This window comes from Bactrocera oleae, chromosome 2 (assembly GCF_042242935.1).
Source record: "Bactrocera oleae isolate idBacOlea1 chromosome 2, idBacOlea1, whole genome shotgun sequence".
NCBI classification, from domain to species: domain Eukaryota; kingdom Metazoa; phylum Arthropoda; class Insecta; order Diptera; family Tephritidae; genus Bactrocera; species Bactrocera oleae.
In genome coordinates, this window is record NC_091536.1 from 81,181,912 (window position 1) to 81,202,053 (window position 20,142).

Here is a 20,142-nt window from a genome sequence, read left to right on the forward strand (position 1 = left end):
AAAAAAGGAGCTTTATTTTTGTTTTTCACTTCTGTTGGTTTATGTGATCATAAAGAATCCATCATTCTGGGTGTATTAAGTTTGCCACATAGTTTTTAAAACTCACACAAAAATGTTGGAGACTTTAAAAAGTATATATGTAAATATATGTACAATAAATGATCAGCGTGTTGAGCTATTCCGATTTTGCTATGTCTACTTATACCCGAACTAGTGCCTAAGTCCTTTTCTCCCCAAGAACCGGCGAATATAACATATAGGTTATGTCAGGTTATATTAGGTTAGTCTGGTAGGATCGTAAGCCACGCATAAACCGGTTTTGTCCACTCTCTCATTGCCATCGATGCCGTTGTGACCCAGCACCCAATAGAAGTGTATAAAGCTGCCATACAAACTAAACGATCAATATCAAGTCCTTTTATGAAAAAATGTTATATTTTCTAAAATATTTTCACAAAATTTTGCAGAGATTATTGTAATTTTGCAGTAAAAACTTCGAGCTCACATTGCCTTTGACAGTTTTCACTATTTTTACTGCCGAATTCCCTATAGTAATTTTATTTCGTGTTTAAGCACTCTTGGTTTTATATTACGCGCCTACATGTTTGCTAGATTTTTTGGAAATTTTTTGTCGAAGACTTGCTAATAGTTGACAAAATATATTTCCATTTATTTTTCATACCGGAAAAAAGCTACAAATCTTTATAATCCACTAATATTATGCGATTAGGTTTCTATAATTTTTTTCTAAGTTAAATTTTCATTTTTACTTGCGAAAAAAACGTAAATTTCTATCAATCGGCTTTAAAAATATTATAGCATTTCAAAAATGTACAATATTCGTCACAAAATGGCTGAATATTAAATTCTTCTTTAGTTTTTTTTTTGTGGAAAAATATTATTTTGTATAATATAATCTGCACGCACTACTAAGTATATGCTAATTTAAATGCAACCACCTGACCTCTGACCTGACCTTAAATCCCATCGCAAAGTTTCGACAGCTCGTTAAGCGTGCGTTAGAAGTAGCAATTTCTATTTTTGGTTAAATTTTTTTTCGCATTTTTGCGCTTGTTTTATTCTGCTTTTTCGCTTTTTGCGCTGCCACCTTTTGTTTGTTTTCTTTGGCAGCCACAGCTACCGCCCGCTGAAAACATAATATTTATTTATTACTTTACAAAAGACTTTTCTATTAATTAAAAAGCAACAAAACAACACGCTTTACCGTTATACGCGCATTCACATTTGTTGTATGCCATGGCTGGCGTACTGTTGGTGTTGTTGTGTTTAGTCACTCGTTGCTGTTCGATTTAACCGCAAAACGATGATGTGTGGTGGTTAGTTGGTTGAATGGTTGAATGATGGCACACTCGCACGGTAGCTCTGTTGGTTGGTCGGATGGTTGTTCGGTCGGTTGCTTGGTTGGTTGCTTAGTTGGTATGGCCGCCGGCAACAGCGTCAATGTGGTTTGGTTGGTGGAGAGTAAGGAAATGCAAACAAGCTGCAGGTGTGCCACGACTTTGGCAGCAAAAGTTCGCTTCACACACACCCATGCAGATGTGTTTGTATGCGCATATTGGAGCGGCGAACATAATGCCGAAAATTGTAGTGGCATCTGAAAAGCTTTCACACACACACACACGCAAACAACGCCAATATTTAGCACTCCTGCCCTTGAGCGCTACATGCACAAGTGTGCGTGTGTTTCTGTATGAGTGTGTCATGAACAGTAAAAAAAATTGCGGTTACACTGACTGACGCCGCTGCTTTGCTGCTGATGAGGCTCCACCGCTCTTATACAAGTCGCTGTTGTTGTCGTTGTTGCTAGTGTAGCCGCCAGCGGGCATTTTCATTTCACCGCTGCGCAATGAAAGAATGTTGTGTTGTTCAGCGTTGTTGTATTAATTTTTTCTGGTTCTATGCTTCCTCTTCTTCTACTCGTTTGCTCTTTGTTTTGTTTTGCACGCTTCGTTTTGCGGTGTACACGTACGGTTGCTGGTTTGTTTGCAAATTACTTGCGAAACACGTTGGAAATTTTCTGTTCACATGCATTTTCCGTTGAATTACACGAGTGTTAGTGCGCGTTTGGCTCAAGCGGCAGCATTAAATTTGCATGAAACAACGAAGTAACAGGTTTGTTTACCTTGTACTAAATCGCCGCCGGCGCAGATTCATTTTTGCTTGTATCGAAAGAAATTCAAGCTTTTCGCATTTTCGAAAATGTAACGGTTTCTAATGTACCATATAACTGCTATGCTTCATTTCTTCGAACAATGTATTTATGGAGCCACACAAGTTTTAATTAAACCAAAATGAAGTCGGTTAATTTTAATTTTTTTTTTATTCAAATAGTTTGTATGTAGAATATTTAACTTTTCTTTTTCGTGGCAAGGAATCAAATCTCTCTTAATTATTTCAAGATATTTATTTATAGTAAATCTATAGTTGATTTTAGTAACGTTGGTTTGTGGTTATAAGCAAGTTCTCGTTGCTCAGTAATAAAGATTTCAGAGCTTAAAAGCAATCTGTTCATTAAATCAGTATTTGAAGCGACATGTGAAATTTTCCGTGTATGTTGTAATGAGAACCTTTTTACAAGTTTAATCCTTGTCTGCCAGCTTCTTCTGAAAGCTCTCCAATCGGAAGCAAAGAATGTTTTCTAACATCGAAATCATGAAGTAAAATTTTATGCACCGATGAAGGGAATTACAGCCAGGGTTATTTGCCAACCAGCTCCTGTGTGGTTTTAAGGACATAGTCTCTAAATTTTGCTGAATTAGTCTTATAAGCCGAAGGTGTGGCTTGCAGCAAAGTTGAGGCTCTGCGTACTAAATCTTTATCAATTTTCGTTATATGGTCAGCTATATCAGGAATATTGTAAAACACAAAAATACAGCACAACAACAGGGAAAATTTGACTTTAAATGAAAGAGATCACGTGAGTATATTGCAGCTTATGAACAAATAGGCAAATTTTGGCAGCTACACTTAACTATTTTATTACATTTAGGCATTCAAAAATACACTGAAAATGAAATGAATGGAGGAATCGGAGGGGTACACAACTAAAACTTTATGTAAACATATTAAAGACGCGCATAAAATGCATAAAATACAGGGTAAACTAAAGTCGCTACTTAAAAATAAGTACAACAAAATTTAGTTTTTGTTCATTTTGTAACATAAAATAAATATCTTTAACTTCAAAATCCCTTAAAAATAATTTAAATTCGTAAGCGTAATAAATCTCCTCACCAATTTGAACTTGATCTCCGCTCTCCGTTCAAATGAACTTAAGAAAATTAATAAGTGAACACAATATGAATGATATTTTTAGAAAGTCTCGTTAGATTTCCAGAAAAAAATTGTTTGTCATTAAGAATTTGTACTTTTGAGAAACAATTTTATTTCTTTTTCGTTACTTTTTTTGACATGAAATCTTTTATTTTGTGCTTTGGATGAAACCATTATGCAGCGGTTTGCATTCAACGGAAAATGTTTTTAAGTGCTTTCTAGCAATGTTGTTTGACATAAACAGCCTCCGAGTCGAATTAAGGTTACTTAATAAAGAAAAAATGTCTTTTATGAAGATTTGTATCTTAATTTTGATCGGACAGTTTAAATTATAGCTATATGATTGTAGTTTTCCCTTGAACAATAATCTACGCCTAATTGTGAAATAATAAAGTTTTACTTAGTTTGTATGACAGCTATATCCTATATCTATCCTGATTCGATCTAAACAGGCGGACATGGCTAAATCGATTCAGCTCGTCGCGCTGATTATTTATGTATAAGTATGTATTTTATAAGGTTCATGGCAAACTAAATATACCCTGTAAATAAAACCTTGTGTAAGAATATTGAAAAAAATAAACTCATATTTCTAGAGCGTGGCAAGGTCATTCTTAGTATTAAGCCAAAAAAATAAACCTTCATAGTTTTCTCATCACTTACTTAAACCCTTTTTGCTTTATAACTCACATTTACGACTTCCGATTTTTGATTTTCACTACATCGAGAACATTAAAAGTACTCACGGGTGTGTTCACCTCTCTTCCGCCATTCACTTTCATTACGCAATAAATAAATAAAAGCGAAATTAACGCAAAAATAACAAATTCACACGTGCGACACGGCTTAAATCACTTCACAAGAAATTAAACCAAAATAAAAGAAAAGAAGAAAAATAAACGAAAATAACAAAAAAAGAGATTGTACTCTTGTCTTGAAAAAAATCGGTAACAAAAACAACAAAACAACTAAATCTAATATTTGTAGACGCCACACACACACACACACACACATACACACTGTTGTTTGTTTACAAGAAAAAAGTATATATATACTCGTATATATGTGTGTGCGTGACGGCAATGCCAGGACTACTTAGGCGTCTGTATTGGTTTGGTCAACAACAACGGCAAAAAATCAAATAAGAATAGATTGCAATAAAAATAAAAAAGAAATTGTGAAAAGAAGCGACAGAATACAATAACAATGAATAGGAAGACTAGGCAAGGTGAAAGAGCAGATGAAAGGAAAAATAACAACAACAAACGAAATTGCTAAATAAACGTGTAAGGACATTTTTATTGTGTGGCATGAACAGAAACGCACATATTTATTTACTAACTTGACTAGAAAAACAGCAAAGCTGACGGCAGACGGACACATATACACACACACACAAGGACATCGTGCTAATAAATAAATAGAATTATGTGTACATAGGCCTTCACACAAACCCCCAATGGAATTTTTAGCAGAAAGCCAACGCTGTAACTGCGCCAACATCACCTGGTTGGTGGAGCACAAGTGAAGAAAACGAAAAAGTGTAGAAAAAAAAACAAAAAAAAAAAAAAACAGCATGTCACATGTCGGGGGTCACACCAAGAAAATTAGCAAAAGCTGTCGCTTGGTCAGCGTATTGTTCGCCTTTTCCGCTGTCGCGTGTGTCTTGCGCCAAAGCCGCAACAATGTATTTGAGCGGACGTGTCGAGGCTCGTAAAAGTTGGCTGTAACAATAGATTGTTTCGATGCGATTTTGAGGCAAGTGTCGTCTGACGTCGTCTGTGCAACAGTATTTGTATTTCACCAGCAGTCTGCTTAGGCGCCGACATTTGACAAACACAAAAACAAATACAAATACCGATACATATGCGCACACCCATACACCCGACAGCGACGTGACACCGTGCCTGCCACCGACCCCCAGCATTGCTGTAGCCGCTTCGTTTGTGTTTGTATGTTTGTTTGGCATTTGATGTGTGGTTGCGCTTCGATAACATTGTAACAGAGTACAACATACTGTTCGAATGTTTTGCTGGCGTCTGTGCAAGTCCTAGCGCCTAGGTGTATGCAAGCTATTGAACGTGCGACACACATTTATTTGCCAACTTACATGCCACACGTCAACATGGCAGGCAGACACATTGCACTAACACGTAAATGTAATAAAAGAATGCTGGCGAGCGGACACCACCACAATTGCCACAGCCAACGCCACCACAAGTTACATGTGTACGTATTTCGTAGAATTTCATTGCATACGGCTAGGCGCCGTCATCCGGCTGCCTTTCAATGTGGCGTTGCTGGCACATTGCAGCAGCATTGTTAGAAATTTGACTCTCTTACATTGTTGTTTAAGCTCGAGCTTTAGTCTGAACATAGTATTGTTGTTGTTTTATTTTAAGTTTTTTATTCACCTTTGCGTTTATTGAGTATTTTGTTGTCATTTATTGCTTTTGGCTTGTTTGTTGCCATTTGTGTGGTGTGGGTGTTGATTGTTTGTTTATCGGTCGATTGCGGGTTTAATGGCTACACTATGCAACATAGATTAGGCGATGTGAGTGCAACTGGCCGGTGTTAAAAAATGTAAACTAAAAGTGTGACGTTATACTATCGCCAAGTGGCAGTACAGAGGAGACATGTTGAACGTTATTTGTATCAAAAGTGGTAAAGTAACTAACAAAGAAAAATTACCGTGATTCTTATTTCGATGACTAATGGCAATGACAGCGCTTGTGGCAATAGTAAACATCTAGGAAAGAAGAAGTTAACAAAGCCAGTATATGAGTTTATATAAATATAATGACAAAAGCAAGGCAGGAAGCAAAAGCAATCTAGAGTTATTTGTGATTGTGACAAACACGTGACTAGTGACAATGTCAAAGAGAGCTACAGCGAACAGAAATATTATCTAAAAATGAAAAAAGTTAACTTCGATTGCTCCGAAGCTAAAATAGCGTTCACAAATCAAAAAAACAGCTTTCATACAAGAATTTAATTTTGATTGGTCAGTTTGTATGACAGCTAAATATAGGTTATAGAGGTCCGAACTAAAAAAAAAAAATTAAGAGATTGTACTCTTGTCTTGGACAATCAGTGATGCTAAACTTCCGGGAAGATGAAGAAATGAAGAAAGCTTTCCATACAGGAACATAATTTTGATCTGCTATAATGGTTTGATATCGATGGTTCCGAGAAATGAGCCGCTTCCTGGGGAGAAAAGGAGCTAGTTCGCTTACATCGTATATGGCTAAATCGACTCAACTCGTCACGCTGATATACATATATAATATATACAAATTTTCTGAGGTATCCGAAGCTTCTTTCTGAGTGTTAGAAATTTCTAGGCAAACTTAACAGAACCTTTAAGTGTTTCAATTCAAACTACAAGTATGACACTACGTTTCGTAAAGTGTACTTTGACGTATGATAACTGTGACTTTGACTGTGACGTCTGTAATTTAGGAATATCGATTTTGACAGAATTTACTATATAAATACGCGCATATGTTAGCTACACCAATGATTACACCCGCCGCCAACGTACAAAGGTATATTTTAAAAAACAAAAACAATTATTTTAGTGACCTTTCTACGCACGCGATTATTGCAGCTTCGTCATGACTTCTGTACATTTTACAACCAAATCAACAATTTTCTGACGTAGAAAGCGATTAAGTGGTGTTCCGAGTGCTGACCACCAACAATTGGTACGTCAGACACTTATATTTGATTTGGTTAAATCCACATTTACTGGAATCAAAGGAGTACCCCACTATTTATTATATGGGTTTATCTGGCTTGGAGCGATGAATGTGAAACAAGTTGTAGGCGACTAAATTATTGGCTTCGCTTAAAATTGTTGGCAGGCACCGACGAATAGCAGTCATTCCGCAAACTTTTGTATATACATATACAGGCGCCAAGTGACAAATTGGTCATTAAAGCATATTGAAACTTTAGTTGGCATACAAGCTATCGTGGTGGAAATAAATTTTTAATGCTGGAATGCAATTTTATTGTCACTCATTGCAAATTATTGCTGTTGATTGTTTTGTTACCGCAAATGTACACGTTTATTGTGGATGGTGTGTGAAAGCAAGCAATGAGGGTGGGCGCTTTCAGCAGCGTTAATACTTTTTTATCCGATTTTAAAGGCAAATCAACACAGTTAGTTAAATTTTTAATATTTTTTTTTTTTTTTTTTTAAATTTAGGTCAATAAGCTCCGACATATAACTGTTTTCGCAAAATATAGATGTACGTATAGAAGAAAATCTTGCGGTTGTTGCTGTTGTTATATATTTAGTTTACCTTAAATGTGCTTTTATAATTTTCAATAGTTTAATTAAAAGTTTCCTTAAGATTTTTAGTAAAATGTTTGCACATTTAAGTTCCAGAACAAAATTTCTTCTTAAGAATCGTAGCATAGCTTTAGGCTAACTACTTAATTAATATTAAATTTGCCATACTCACCTCCGCGTGCCTTGAGTTGCCGTTACTGCAATTACTATAACTGTGGTTGAAGCTGTACGCCACTTATTTGCACTCAACCGTTATGCATAAATGTATGTAATGAGTGGCAAATGAAAGTGCTGACGGATGGGACAGCGTTCATCAATAATTTTTATTCACATTTACAATTTACAATAAACAATAATAGCCCATTTACAATTATTACTTACACTTATTGATTCATATAAACATATTTACATGCGTGCATGTGTGTGAGTGCGAGTGTATGAGGCGCAGCCACTTTTGCCGCAAGTTACTGTTTCATTTCCGACAGCGACTTCCGGAGCGAGCTCTTACATAATTTGCTTGCGATAATGAAGTGCACACACCCATACTCACGGACACACATACGCGCCTTAATGGCGTGGCGTGCTGTCATTGTGTGCGTATAAGCAGTTATTATTATTAAATAACAATCATACGCACCGTTGCACGGAAAAATGGGAAAATATTGTAATTTATTAATAAGTAGAGGAAGTGATGCAGCAGCAAGGCAAAGGATGCCACGCGCGCGCTCATTGAGGTATGGTGTGCGGCGCGGCGCGATGCAGCGACAATGGGCAATAACTAACAGCAACAACAACAGCAGCAGGCCGGGACTGAGAATCATGGCAGATTGCCAGCGCCAACGCTGTTGACCGTTATACTGTTGCTTATTGGAATTTGCATGCGAGAGTGCTTGCGCGCGCATGTATGTGTGCGTGCTTTTCAATTAATCGATTATGAGGCAGTGTGTGTGTCGTGGCTACAAATAAACAGATACATAATTGTTTTCTTTTTGCTTCGCTGCCACGCTTTGCACTTGTCCGTCTGTGTTGCATTACAAATTGAAAAGTTTACAAAACGTAATTGAGTATCAACGAGCACAAGCTGACCGACCGCCTTCCTGCATACTGCGAATGACAAAGTGCAGCTTTTAATGGTTGATATGCAACAATATGTTGCATATACGCGCAAAGCAAAGTGAAAACGATGCTGCAGAAACAACAGGAAGTGCAAAGAGTGGTATGTAAAGCTGCGAAATTTTACTACTATCGATTAATCGATTTTTTGGTGTAACGTTTTAACGGTTAGTTATTTAATTTAAATTTAATATTTTTAATCCAAGAATCCAGAGCCGCTCAACAGAGTTTCGAGAGTAGTTTCAACTTGTCGCTAAGAGATTTTTAATTCCAGTCAGAAAAAACGCGTTTTTTTGAGAATTTTTTGGTGTCATTTTATTCTATAAATAAATATAATTTATGTACATTAGCAGAAGTTAATGTTATTTTATAATCGGTGATGCATTTTGAAAAAGTTTGGTGTTTCCTTACTCCCATAGCCGATACTTAGGCGGACCTTGAAAAAAGGTGCCGCGCGTTGAGCAATATTTTTCTGCTTAAAATTTATCCTAAACCCAAAAAAAAAATATTTTAAACGTAGCCGATAATCGAAAGATTAGTGAAAATTTATATTTTTAGCAAAATGGCAACTTCGCAATAGAAAGTGCTTTTATGTGAAAAAATTCACACTTTAGACTAGCTTAAAAAATGTAAATTATTATCGGAAATCTTATTCCAGCGATCACTGATACTGACCGATACATACATCGTATGTACACATAATAAAAAAAAATCGATTTTTTTCAACTCACAAGTGTAGGCATACATCTCCACTTCAAAATTTCACAAACAAAAATATTTCTGTAATCAAGCCAACAAAGCGGCTCAAAAGAGCTTTGAAAATAATTTTTTTGTTCCATTATGATATATATACAATCGGTGTTGTAATAAATTAATCGATATATGATACACATCACTACTTGAAACATCACAGACAAAAACGCGGAAATATTGAGAGTGTTAAGCATGATGATAGGGAAAATATATGATTAATGATAAATGCAAAGAAAGGAAACAAACCGTTGTAAAGGTATCCGCACACCAACACACATACATTTACACATACATACATACATAGGTATGTATAAATGGAAGTGTTGCATTATCTACAATATGCTTCGCATTATTCTCCATATGGTAAAGTTAATTAATGATGACAATTTAAATTCATATCGTCAGCACACACACACACGCGTGCATACATGCAACGCTTATGCGCTTTGTACTCCCGGGCGTGTTACAAATTTATTGTTACACATTTACATTGGTATATTAATAAATAAACAAATATTTAATATAAATATATGCAGAGCTAACTGAAACAAAGCGACAGCAACACACAGTGTTCCGCAACGGAAGTGTGCTCTCGCTCGCCGCACTGCCAATTTGCAATATTAAATTAACTACCGCCTACCAACTGAGGTCACACGACGCTTTGTTGTTGCCCGCTCGGCCGTGATAGCTCGCCACGTCTATTCTCGCTGCATTTCCTTTTTTGTTATTATTGATTACAATTAAAATATTTATTCAGCATCATGTATTAATTAACTGCCTGCCGGATCTAATAACATAGGTGGTCGAGGTCAATCCATGTGATTACTGCACGATGCATTTGGAGTTGGAAAGCTATAAGGAGCATATTTCAATTTATAGAAATAATTTTTTTTATAATTTCTCTACTTTCTGAAAACTCTAGGACGGCTGGAGCAGTAGGCAGCTGTAGATACAGCGCATCCAAGCGATACGCAGATTTTCAGAATCGCTCTACAGGATTTATTGTTCACTGGGGTCTCTCCACTTGTTGTACATCATACTCCATATTTCCGTGGTGACTGTAGACATGTTGAAACTGTCTATTTTTGAGCTAATTGGCTCCTTAAAAATAGTATAATATAAATCGATCAATCGATGGAATCGCTCCCGCTGAAGTGCTCCCCCGTAACAATTAATAACAAATATTATGTCCAAATCATTTTAAGTCGTATTCTTTAAAGCTGAGAGCCAAGTTTACAACCAAGCGAGTTGCAAGAAAAAAGTCGCTCTGTCTTTCCAGTTCAATTGATTCACCAAAATTATTCTCATACTTTGCATCGTTATGTTAACACTGCCTTTAATGCAAGTTCATACTCCATGTTCTTGCAACACTTCGCCAATTACAGTTCGCTGCAGGTCAACGTTCCAAATTTGCTTGAAAAAATTAATGACCTGCAGTTATTTAGGAGCGAGTTGAGTGTCATCAACGCTCGGTAAAATGAATCTGTTTTGCAAATGAAACACCGTCGTTGTTGAAATGCTATCTCTGGCTTTTTTTTTTTTTTTTTATTTGCTGCAGCTGGTAATCGGTCACTGATGCAGTTGCCTTTAGTCACATCGGAAATTACACTTTTTCATTAGTTCAAAGCGGAAATGAATCCGAAACGAAATTACACACAGCGAATGAGCGAATGAGGGTAAAAGGCACAACACGAGTAGATTTACGAAATGGTTTATCACATCACGCTCGTAGTTTTATTTTCACGACAACTGGCCACTCTTGCGAATTCTAGGTTTTTTTTTTGCACGTTGCGTTTAATTTTATGCACACATATTTAAATAAAAATTAAATAACTTTTTTTTATCAATTTTAATTTTAATGAAAGCAAATTCTTTTTCGTCACATTCATTTGACCTTACTAAAACAAATTTTTATTAACAGTAATCAGAATATTGAACCTCTGCCAAAAAACACCCTTTAATTGCCACATATTAGCATATGTGCTGGCCTTCCAAAAAGCGGCGCTCAAAATATGCCCCGCGTCGCCTTGAACTACATATGTACTTACGTAACATGTGTGCCAATTAAAAAACTTATACAACAGTTATTTTTCACCATTCGTAAACTTTTTAACACCTTTCATTATTCTTGCGAACTCCCACATTTCGACATATTTTTCATATTTATAATCTGAACTTGTGTATATTAAGTATGCCCTAGAAGGAAATATCAGATACCCTATAAAATATATATCTAAATGATCAGGGTGACGAGCTAAGTCGATTTATCTGTCTGCCTGCATACATGCGAACTAGGGTTTCAGTTTTTGAGATATCGATCTGCACACGTTCTTTTCTCTCCAAGATGCTGCTCATTGGCCGGAACCGCTGATATCGGACCACTTTAGCATAAAGCTGCCATACAAACTGAATAATCAAAGTCAAGTTCTTGTAAGGAATATTTTGGATTTGTGAAGGGTATTACAGCCGCGGTGCAACCGAAGTTGAAAATTTTTTCTTGTTTTTTTTTTTTTACGTTCGAATTCGCACACATTTTTCCCCTAACTTTCCAGTACAATAGAATTTTTCGCTAAACTTTCACTTCCGATTTTTGTGGAATGTAACTTTTGGTATAGAATTGAAATTTTAAATCAAATGCGTAACTAGCGAAAGTATAAAAAACAACAAAAAAAATGTTCCGTAGTTATAGGAGCACTTTTCTGGCATGAATATTTCTTAAAAGAAAAAAATCAAAAAATTTTATTTTATATTCATAGGGTGATGCCCACAGCTAAAGTTTATATGACAGTAAAAAATTAACATTTATTTTTATAACAACGGTTTCTCCCCTGTTCCGTAAGTTAAGGTTTTGACAAAAATTTCAAAATCATTTCTGAAGAAGCATAAAGTGTACCAACTAATTTTTAACCGTACTTGAACCCTTGGAAAATAAAAAGTATGTCGAATCGAAAAGGCAACTGGTATAAATAAAATAACTGGCATAATAAAAAAGATTGTGTTGATATGAGCCGTTATCGTACTTCAGCGATATGTCTCGCATGAACTAAATTTAATGTTGTTTTGCTGTTACATGCTAAAATTTTTACGACAACAAAACAGCAGAGTTGGAACGTAACGAGCACAGCAGTGGCGAATCGAAGACAGCAACACAGCGTGCTAACTTAACATACTTAATTGAGCCCGCAATAAAACTCAAGCTATCAACATAGAGTTCTATAACCGCTACATTAGCAAGAAATTAATTGAAAAAAAGCAAATAGGAACTAGTAAAGTGCAAATGTAAAGCTTTCTTCCACCAGTTGAGCGCATTTAATGAATTATATTCCTTGCGGGTGTTGGACGAGTGAATTTCATATGAAAAGTCAGTATTTTCAATTAAAAATTCGCAGCAGAATTGCGAAAGCTGTGTGGAAAGAGAGATTCGCGTAGCGATGAGGGGTTTATTTCGCAGAAAGTGGGTCGCCAACGGCGGCAGACAATGCCACAGAGTGGAGGGAGTATGGGTAAACAAGTAATTTCATGCAAACGGCTATCTGATTAATACACAGGCAAACGGATACATACATACATATATATGTATATAATAAAAAATAGTTTCAATTATTTATGGATAAAAAAATATGTGTCTACATACAGACATACATTCATGTGAAAAAAATGACGAGTTAAATGTTCGCTTGTGTAACCCGATGCTTAAAAAAATTAGTTCAACTTAATAATTGCGATTGGCGTTTAAATTTGTTTTTTTTAATTAAAATTTTTTTTTTTTGTTTGCTTAAAGGGTTAATGGTGTTAATCGTAGATCAAATTTAAATTTGATGTGTGTCTTTAATAGCATTTTTTTTTAACTCTTCTGCTATGAATTTTAAGTGGTTTAGCTGTAAAGCTAATTTCAAGTCATAATTATTTCAGTCTCTTTTTGTTATAGTTTATAATTTTAAGCGTAAGCGTATATTTTAAATATATATTTTAGAAATACACAGTAAAGTTTTAAAAAAAACAAATTTTAATATATTTCACCGACGACGCTAAAACAAAAGTACTGCACTGTTGCAGAGATTTCAGCCTTCGCCGAAACGTAAAAGAAAATTCTCTACCAGAAGATATTGTCCGTAAAATGATCTATTGTCGAAAAAATCAAAAATTTACAAAATAACGGCATTTAAAAAATTAGGATTTTTAAAAAATTTCGGTCCTTTTTGGTCTGACAAAATTCGGTTTTTGTTCATATAAAAAACTGGCAGGCCATTATAAGCAGAGCTCTCTCTGTTGTATATATAGTACATGCGAAAAAATGTTATAGCAATCGGAGCTCTGGTGTCTGAGTAATCACTTAAGCAAATTTAAAAAATGTAGTTTTGAAAAAAACGATAAACTAAAAGATAAACTAATAGCGCTGCTTGTATTTATTACAGATTTAGAAGGTAGTAACGCCAAACTACTCGAGAGATCGTTTTAAAATTTTTGTATGTTGGTTTTAAAGGTATAACCTATTCAAATATGTATAAATCGATTTTATCTGCCTCTTAAGAATAACTTAACCCTATTATTTTTTATCTGTATCTTTATCGGCTTTTGGAATATGAACTGTTAAGTACCTTTCTTAGACGTTAATGCAAAGTACAGTACCACACAGTGCGAAATTAAACCATTACTTGCAGAGTAGAGCAGCAGTTTTTCAAACATATTTGTAAACGAAAACAATAAACATATAAATAATGTAATATTATCAATATATAATATATAATAGTGCATATGAGTAAAGATACATACATAAACCAACATTAAATGCAACGCGAATGTAGCTTTTGGCGACAGCTGCCGACGCGTCCAAATATTCCCAACGTAATAAAGATAAACCCATTTGGCCTGTCAGCATTTTTTGGGGTGTGAGATTGCTGCCCGCGGCTCCACACAGTTTTGTTTGAATCGCCATTTTTTATTTTCAAATTTGTATTTATTTTTTTTTTATTGTTATTTTTCACACTAGTGCTGTTTTCTTTGCCACTTTGGCGCCCAGTACAATTAATTCAGTTGTATATTTAAGCAAATGTAGATTGAAGCGTACACACATACATACTACATACATTCTACATACCTTTATGTTTGTAACGTTGTTTGTGTGTGTGTGTGGCTGGGAAAATAAACCGCAACAACAGCTTTTAGGCTCGTGAACATTGTCGCGCTCACACGCACCTCATCATGCATGTATGTATATTTGTGCGCGTGTGTGTGTTCTACAGTGGCAAAAACTTGCTTTAGTGTACAGAAAATGGGCAATATAGCAAAACACTACAAGAAATTATTTATTGTCAGCACAGTGTTGCCAGATTACTGTCAAAAAATACGAAAATCTTGCAATCTAAATTACTCTTTAGTATTAAAGTCGGGTGACATTAAGGGGCACCGTTTATCGCTAAACGCGTTTTTCTCGCAACAGTATTTTCGAATTAGCTGAAGCGATTAGTCGGGGACAATTGATCATCCTATCGCTACCAAATTTTACCAGTAGCAAATTTAATTTGGAAGCACAAAAAACGACCAAAATTATTTTTCTTTAGTTATAGTTTCTTTTTGAATTCTAAAAAATCACCTTCTTTATGCTATCACACACGTAACATATGCACAGTGGTTTCGCCCATAGGCCGAAAATAAAAACTTTGTGTCAAAAAAAGGAAGGAAAAAGTAATAAAATTGTTTCTAAGAAACCCAAACTTCTTTATGACAAACTTTTTTTCTGGGAATCTAACGAGACTTTCTAAAAATAGCATAAAAATTGTGTTCACTTATTAATTTTTTAAGCAAAATTGAACGGAGAGCGAATATTTCACAACAAAAGCCAAGTTCAAATTGGTGAGGAGATTTATTACGTTTACGAATTTAAATTATTTTTAAGGGGTTTTGAAGTTAAAGATATTTATTTTATGTTACATATTATATTGTATATAAATGTTGTCCTTGGTTTATTTTTCTGTTATCACAACCTTGTTGAGTACCAACAAGCAATGCAAATATTCTTAAAAGTGTGTATTTTACTTTTTTGTTGTATTTTTAATAGTAAAACCAGTTTCCCTTAAAATAAAAAAATTTAATAAAAATTGATCAATCCGTTACTGACTGTTACTATGAGAGCTATAGATAATAGTCGTACGATATGCCCAATTTTTTATGGTATATTTATCATATTTTTGATGAAAATTTCGAAACGAAGGCTCATCTAAAAGTATTAATGGCCGCGACTCGCATATAAACGAAACCACTGTGCTATGTACTGTTTGAGGATTTTTATGTTACATATATCAAATAGCATCCTAACTACAGCACTGGTTATAAATATTCGCATACAAGTGTAGATGGGATGTATGTATATGGTAGTATAAGCTTTTGAGTACAGCAATTTACCTTCAAACTCCTCGCGCACACACACATACACATACATACTATATTCGCTGTCACTCGTAAATGCCGAGTAACCTTTCGGCGTAATCCCATGCAAATGCACCTGTCTGTGTTGGCTCGTTCTCGCTTTACCGTCGGCCGACTGGTTAGCTCATTGAGTGCCTAAGTGTCTGGCTGACTAACGGACTAACCCACTTGACTAGTTGACTAACTGTCGAGTGGTCGAGGACGGCCGTGCTGTGTCACTGTGTCGCCATTGTCTGTTGCAAAAGTTCACACCAGCACAGTGGTCGCGTTGCATGAAAATTTTGCAATTGTTATAATTTTTTCTCATCTGTCGCTTCATCCTGCTTTTGGGTGCTTGTTATTGTTGTGGTTGTGTGCTAGTATTTATTTGTTGTATTGTTGTTGTGCTGTTGTCACCATTGTTAGTATTTTGGCATAAATAAATTCTTGCAACATTGTACAAATAGCGGCGGATTAAAGTCTTTACCCCAGTGAGTGCAACATCCTGGAACATACACCCACACACACACATACACATGCGGTCACAAATTTGCCCAAAATAAGTTGTGCAATATCCCTACTTATGTCGTCGCTTGCCACACACACACACACACACACATGCAGCGTTCCACTTGTCGGCATCTATTTTTGCAGCTGTTTGCCGCACAACATCGTTGCTGTGCAACATTTCAGGGATTTCCTTGCTGACGTCTGAAGTGACTTAAATTTTTTATAAACATAAAGTATTTCTTGTGGCACGAGCTTTCTGCCTGCCATAATGTGCCACAGTGCTTTGCATGGGTGCAGCAGCAGCTATAAGTGCTGTGAACTCGAGCTACTTGCCAAGCTACTCAGTGTGTTGGGGAATTTAGTCGTAAAATGTGTGGCATTTACCACTGCATTTGTGGCACGTCACCCAGCCATTTGCTGCAGCTCTCATTTGCCACATCTGCATACACATACATACATGTGGGCTCACATGCCTCATATGCACGGCGTTTTTATGTGCCACCAGAGATGTGGCACTAGCTTGGATGACGCATTTTTTTATTATGTGCTTGTGTGCGTGCGTGTGTGTGGTGAGGTACGAAAAAGTTTATTGCCGACTTAAAAATGTATTGTTTGATGCCAGTAATACCACCCACATACATGTCTATCTACAAATAGTACCATATATGTACCGTTAAGTTTGATTACCCTCATTTAAATATAGCGTTAATTAGCTGCCGCTTGCAGGTGAGAAACGCAGTAAAAGTGTTCAAAAAAAGTAGCATGTCACCTTTGCAACCACCATTCTTTATATTACTCAATGTTTAATTCAATATGAACAATTTTTTTTTTTTTTGTTTCGAACAAATAAATAATTTTCTTTCTTTTTCTTTTACTATGCTATAGGCAAACCATCAAAAGTCATCCACTTGCGCAACATTCCAATTGAGTCCAGTGAAGCAGATGTCATCTCATTAGGTGTACCGTTCGGTCGCGTCACAAATGTGCTCGTCTTGAAGGGCAAAAATCAAGCTTTCCTCGAAATGGCCGACGAAGTATCCGCGACATCTATGGTCTCATGCTATACCGTTACACCGCCACATATGCACGGACGCATGGTTTATGTACAATTCTCCAATCATCGCGAATTGAAGACGGACCAGAGTCACAACAATGTGAGTACTCAATGAAAATCTAAATTCATTTGATCTATATTATATATAGTTTATATATTTCTCTGGCGATATATGTTTAGAATTGCGCTTATAGCGCTCAATGACTACATACATAACAGTAATTATAAATCAGAGATAAACTTTGGCGTTTAGAATCAAAAAAATGCATATATCAATACTCGCGCGAATATTTTATCTCAAATGATTTTTCGAGAGTCTACAAGTCTAAGAGGCTCCAGCTGCAGCTATAGGGCTAACTCAGAAAAGAGTTAAAATTCTTTAAGAATCTCGCAACATTCGAAATTACCGTACTTGGCAAACAAAAAGTATTTTAACTGGTGCTTGTATAGATTTCTTAAATAATTCGAAGCGTTAGATATAAAGCCCGTAGACTGGCCGTACATTAAACGCATAAGACGAGGTCAGCTTTTACTCAAGGGTCACACCTAGTGTGACAGCCTAAATACCAATAAGCTATTTTTGGTGAATATTTTTCGAGTTACACGCGTGCTCCGATGGCACTAAAAAAATATCCTAGCTTGATGCAGTGATTCCGGTCTTCTCCGTGAATGAAATTTATAAATCAAAAACATTTTTTACTAGAAGATATTGTCCGCACAATAACCTATGGTAGAAAAAAAATCCAAAATTTTTGTGTTTTTGGTCTACCAAAATTCGAACTTGATCAGAGAAGAACTATATATACAGATTGAAAACTATATACACAACATGCAGAAAAAAGTTGATTGTCCCCGAGTAATCACACAAGCAAATTTGAAAAATGTAGTTTTGAGAAAAATACGTTTAAGTATAAATAGATGGAGCTGATAGAACTGATTAGTAGGCTGTAACTCAAAATTTATTTCGAATATTTTTATTAAATATATATTTTTTAATTTTAGTATGTCATTTTTTAAAGTTATAACCTATTGAAATATGAAACAAAAAAAAAAAAAAAATATATATATAAAAGAAAAATTTTGAATTGTTATAGTTCAAGGTACTGATATAAATAAAAATAAAATATATATATAATATTTTTTTTTGTTATTCAGCACTATGTGCGCGCCTTAATTTGGTTTATTTGTGGTTAGTTTTTGGGATATGTTTCTCTACTGTGCCGAATTTTTAAAAAATATTCAAGTAAAAATCGAAATTAATTCCAAAATTTTATCAAATCAATCTAAAATATTATATATAATTTTTTATTTAAAACAAAAATAAATTTTCGTTTTTACCCTGGACCTCTTTAGTAAAATTGTTGTGTTGGTGTTGCTACTTTAAATATGTTTGGTTATTCTAGCAAACGGTACATGATATAATATTGTCTATTATTGTTATTATTGTGATATCCAAACATAATTCGCTATTTAAATTAATATTTTTAGTAAAAAGAAGGATACTATTTGCACACAAATTTATTACTCAACACACACAACTGTGGTAAAGAGTAAATAATACAAATGAATATTCACACAAGCACGAAATGAATCCGTACGACGGCTCTTTAATTTAAATATTCCAAAACAACCCAAATATGGATAAAACCATAATTTAGAGCGTTAGCGCTCAATAATGTCATTTGTCAACCAACACAACAACAAAGTTGGGATTTGTGTGCGTCCGTCGGTTGTTTGCCAAAAGCACCGCAAACGGTGACAAACTCGACACTTTTTAATTAATCACAATTTGTAACAAATTATACTCAAAGCATTCTCTAAATCTCGCACGTATTCTACACATACACAGACACAACACACACGCCCATACATATGTTGGGCATCGAACGCTTTATTGTACGTGCCACACATTGTTTAAATTCGAAATTTTCGTTCGTTATTTGGGTTTCAACCCACGAAATGTCGCCGTAATTTGGAATTTAAACCAACACGTTTTGAAATACTGCGCTTGGAATTAAAACAAATGCTGCGTTGTTGTTGTATTTGCGTAGAGCCACACACGTTTGCGAGCGCTTAACTGTTCGACTTTGTTGCTGTTGTCTGCTTGTCACCTGGCTGCGTTTTAAGCGAAGAGGTCAAAGGATATCTATCCGAGCGCTTGTGGTTGGGTGTCGGCGCTGTTTGCTAAGATGCCGCACCAGGCCAGTAAGTCAGTCACGCAACAACCTGCTGTCAGGCAGACACTGACAGACGGTCCGTCAATCAGCCAGTGTGGACGTCAAAGTGTTTTTGATTATAAGTATGTATGCAAACACATTATAATATGTGAACCCACTTGAGTGACAGTCTCGTCTTGTTTTGTTAGGGCGCTATGCCTTTACTTGAATGAATTGGCATGTGTAAGTTATCTTCTCAGGGTGGAAGAAAACTGGCAGTATGTTACATGCCACTGATTACAGCTAACATGTTGGATTGATTTATTTGAATATGCCTTCTTTATTATTATTATTATTATTTTTTTTTTTTGTTGATTTATTGTTATTTGCTGCCAAATTTTCCTCTTAGCACATATCTGCTGACTTAGATAAAATTTATATATTATTGTAGTATATTATGCATTAAAACTAAAAAGAACGAAGTAACTGCAGATTACAAAATATATTTACATATAATATGCCAGTTTAATAGAAAATCCAAAATTTAAGCTCTCAAA

General features: G+C 35.4%; 1 protein-coding gene across 11 annotated transcripts in view; it reads left to right on the top strand.

Annotated features, from left to right (window-relative positions):
- The window catches only part of heph (polypyrimidine tract-binding protein 1 heph), a 366,239-nt gene that overhangs the window by 285,161 nt on the left and 60,936 nt on the right, over positions 1–20,142 (top strand). For all 11 annotated transcript variants that reach the window (XM_036370223.2, XM_036370225.2, XM_070105823.1 and 8 more), the window contains one exon: positions 17,261–17,529. In XM_036370223.2, coding sequence (XP_036226116.1) covers positions 17,261–17,529 — 269 coding nt within the window. The remainder of the gene's footprint in view (positions 1–17,260; positions 17,530–20,142) is intronic.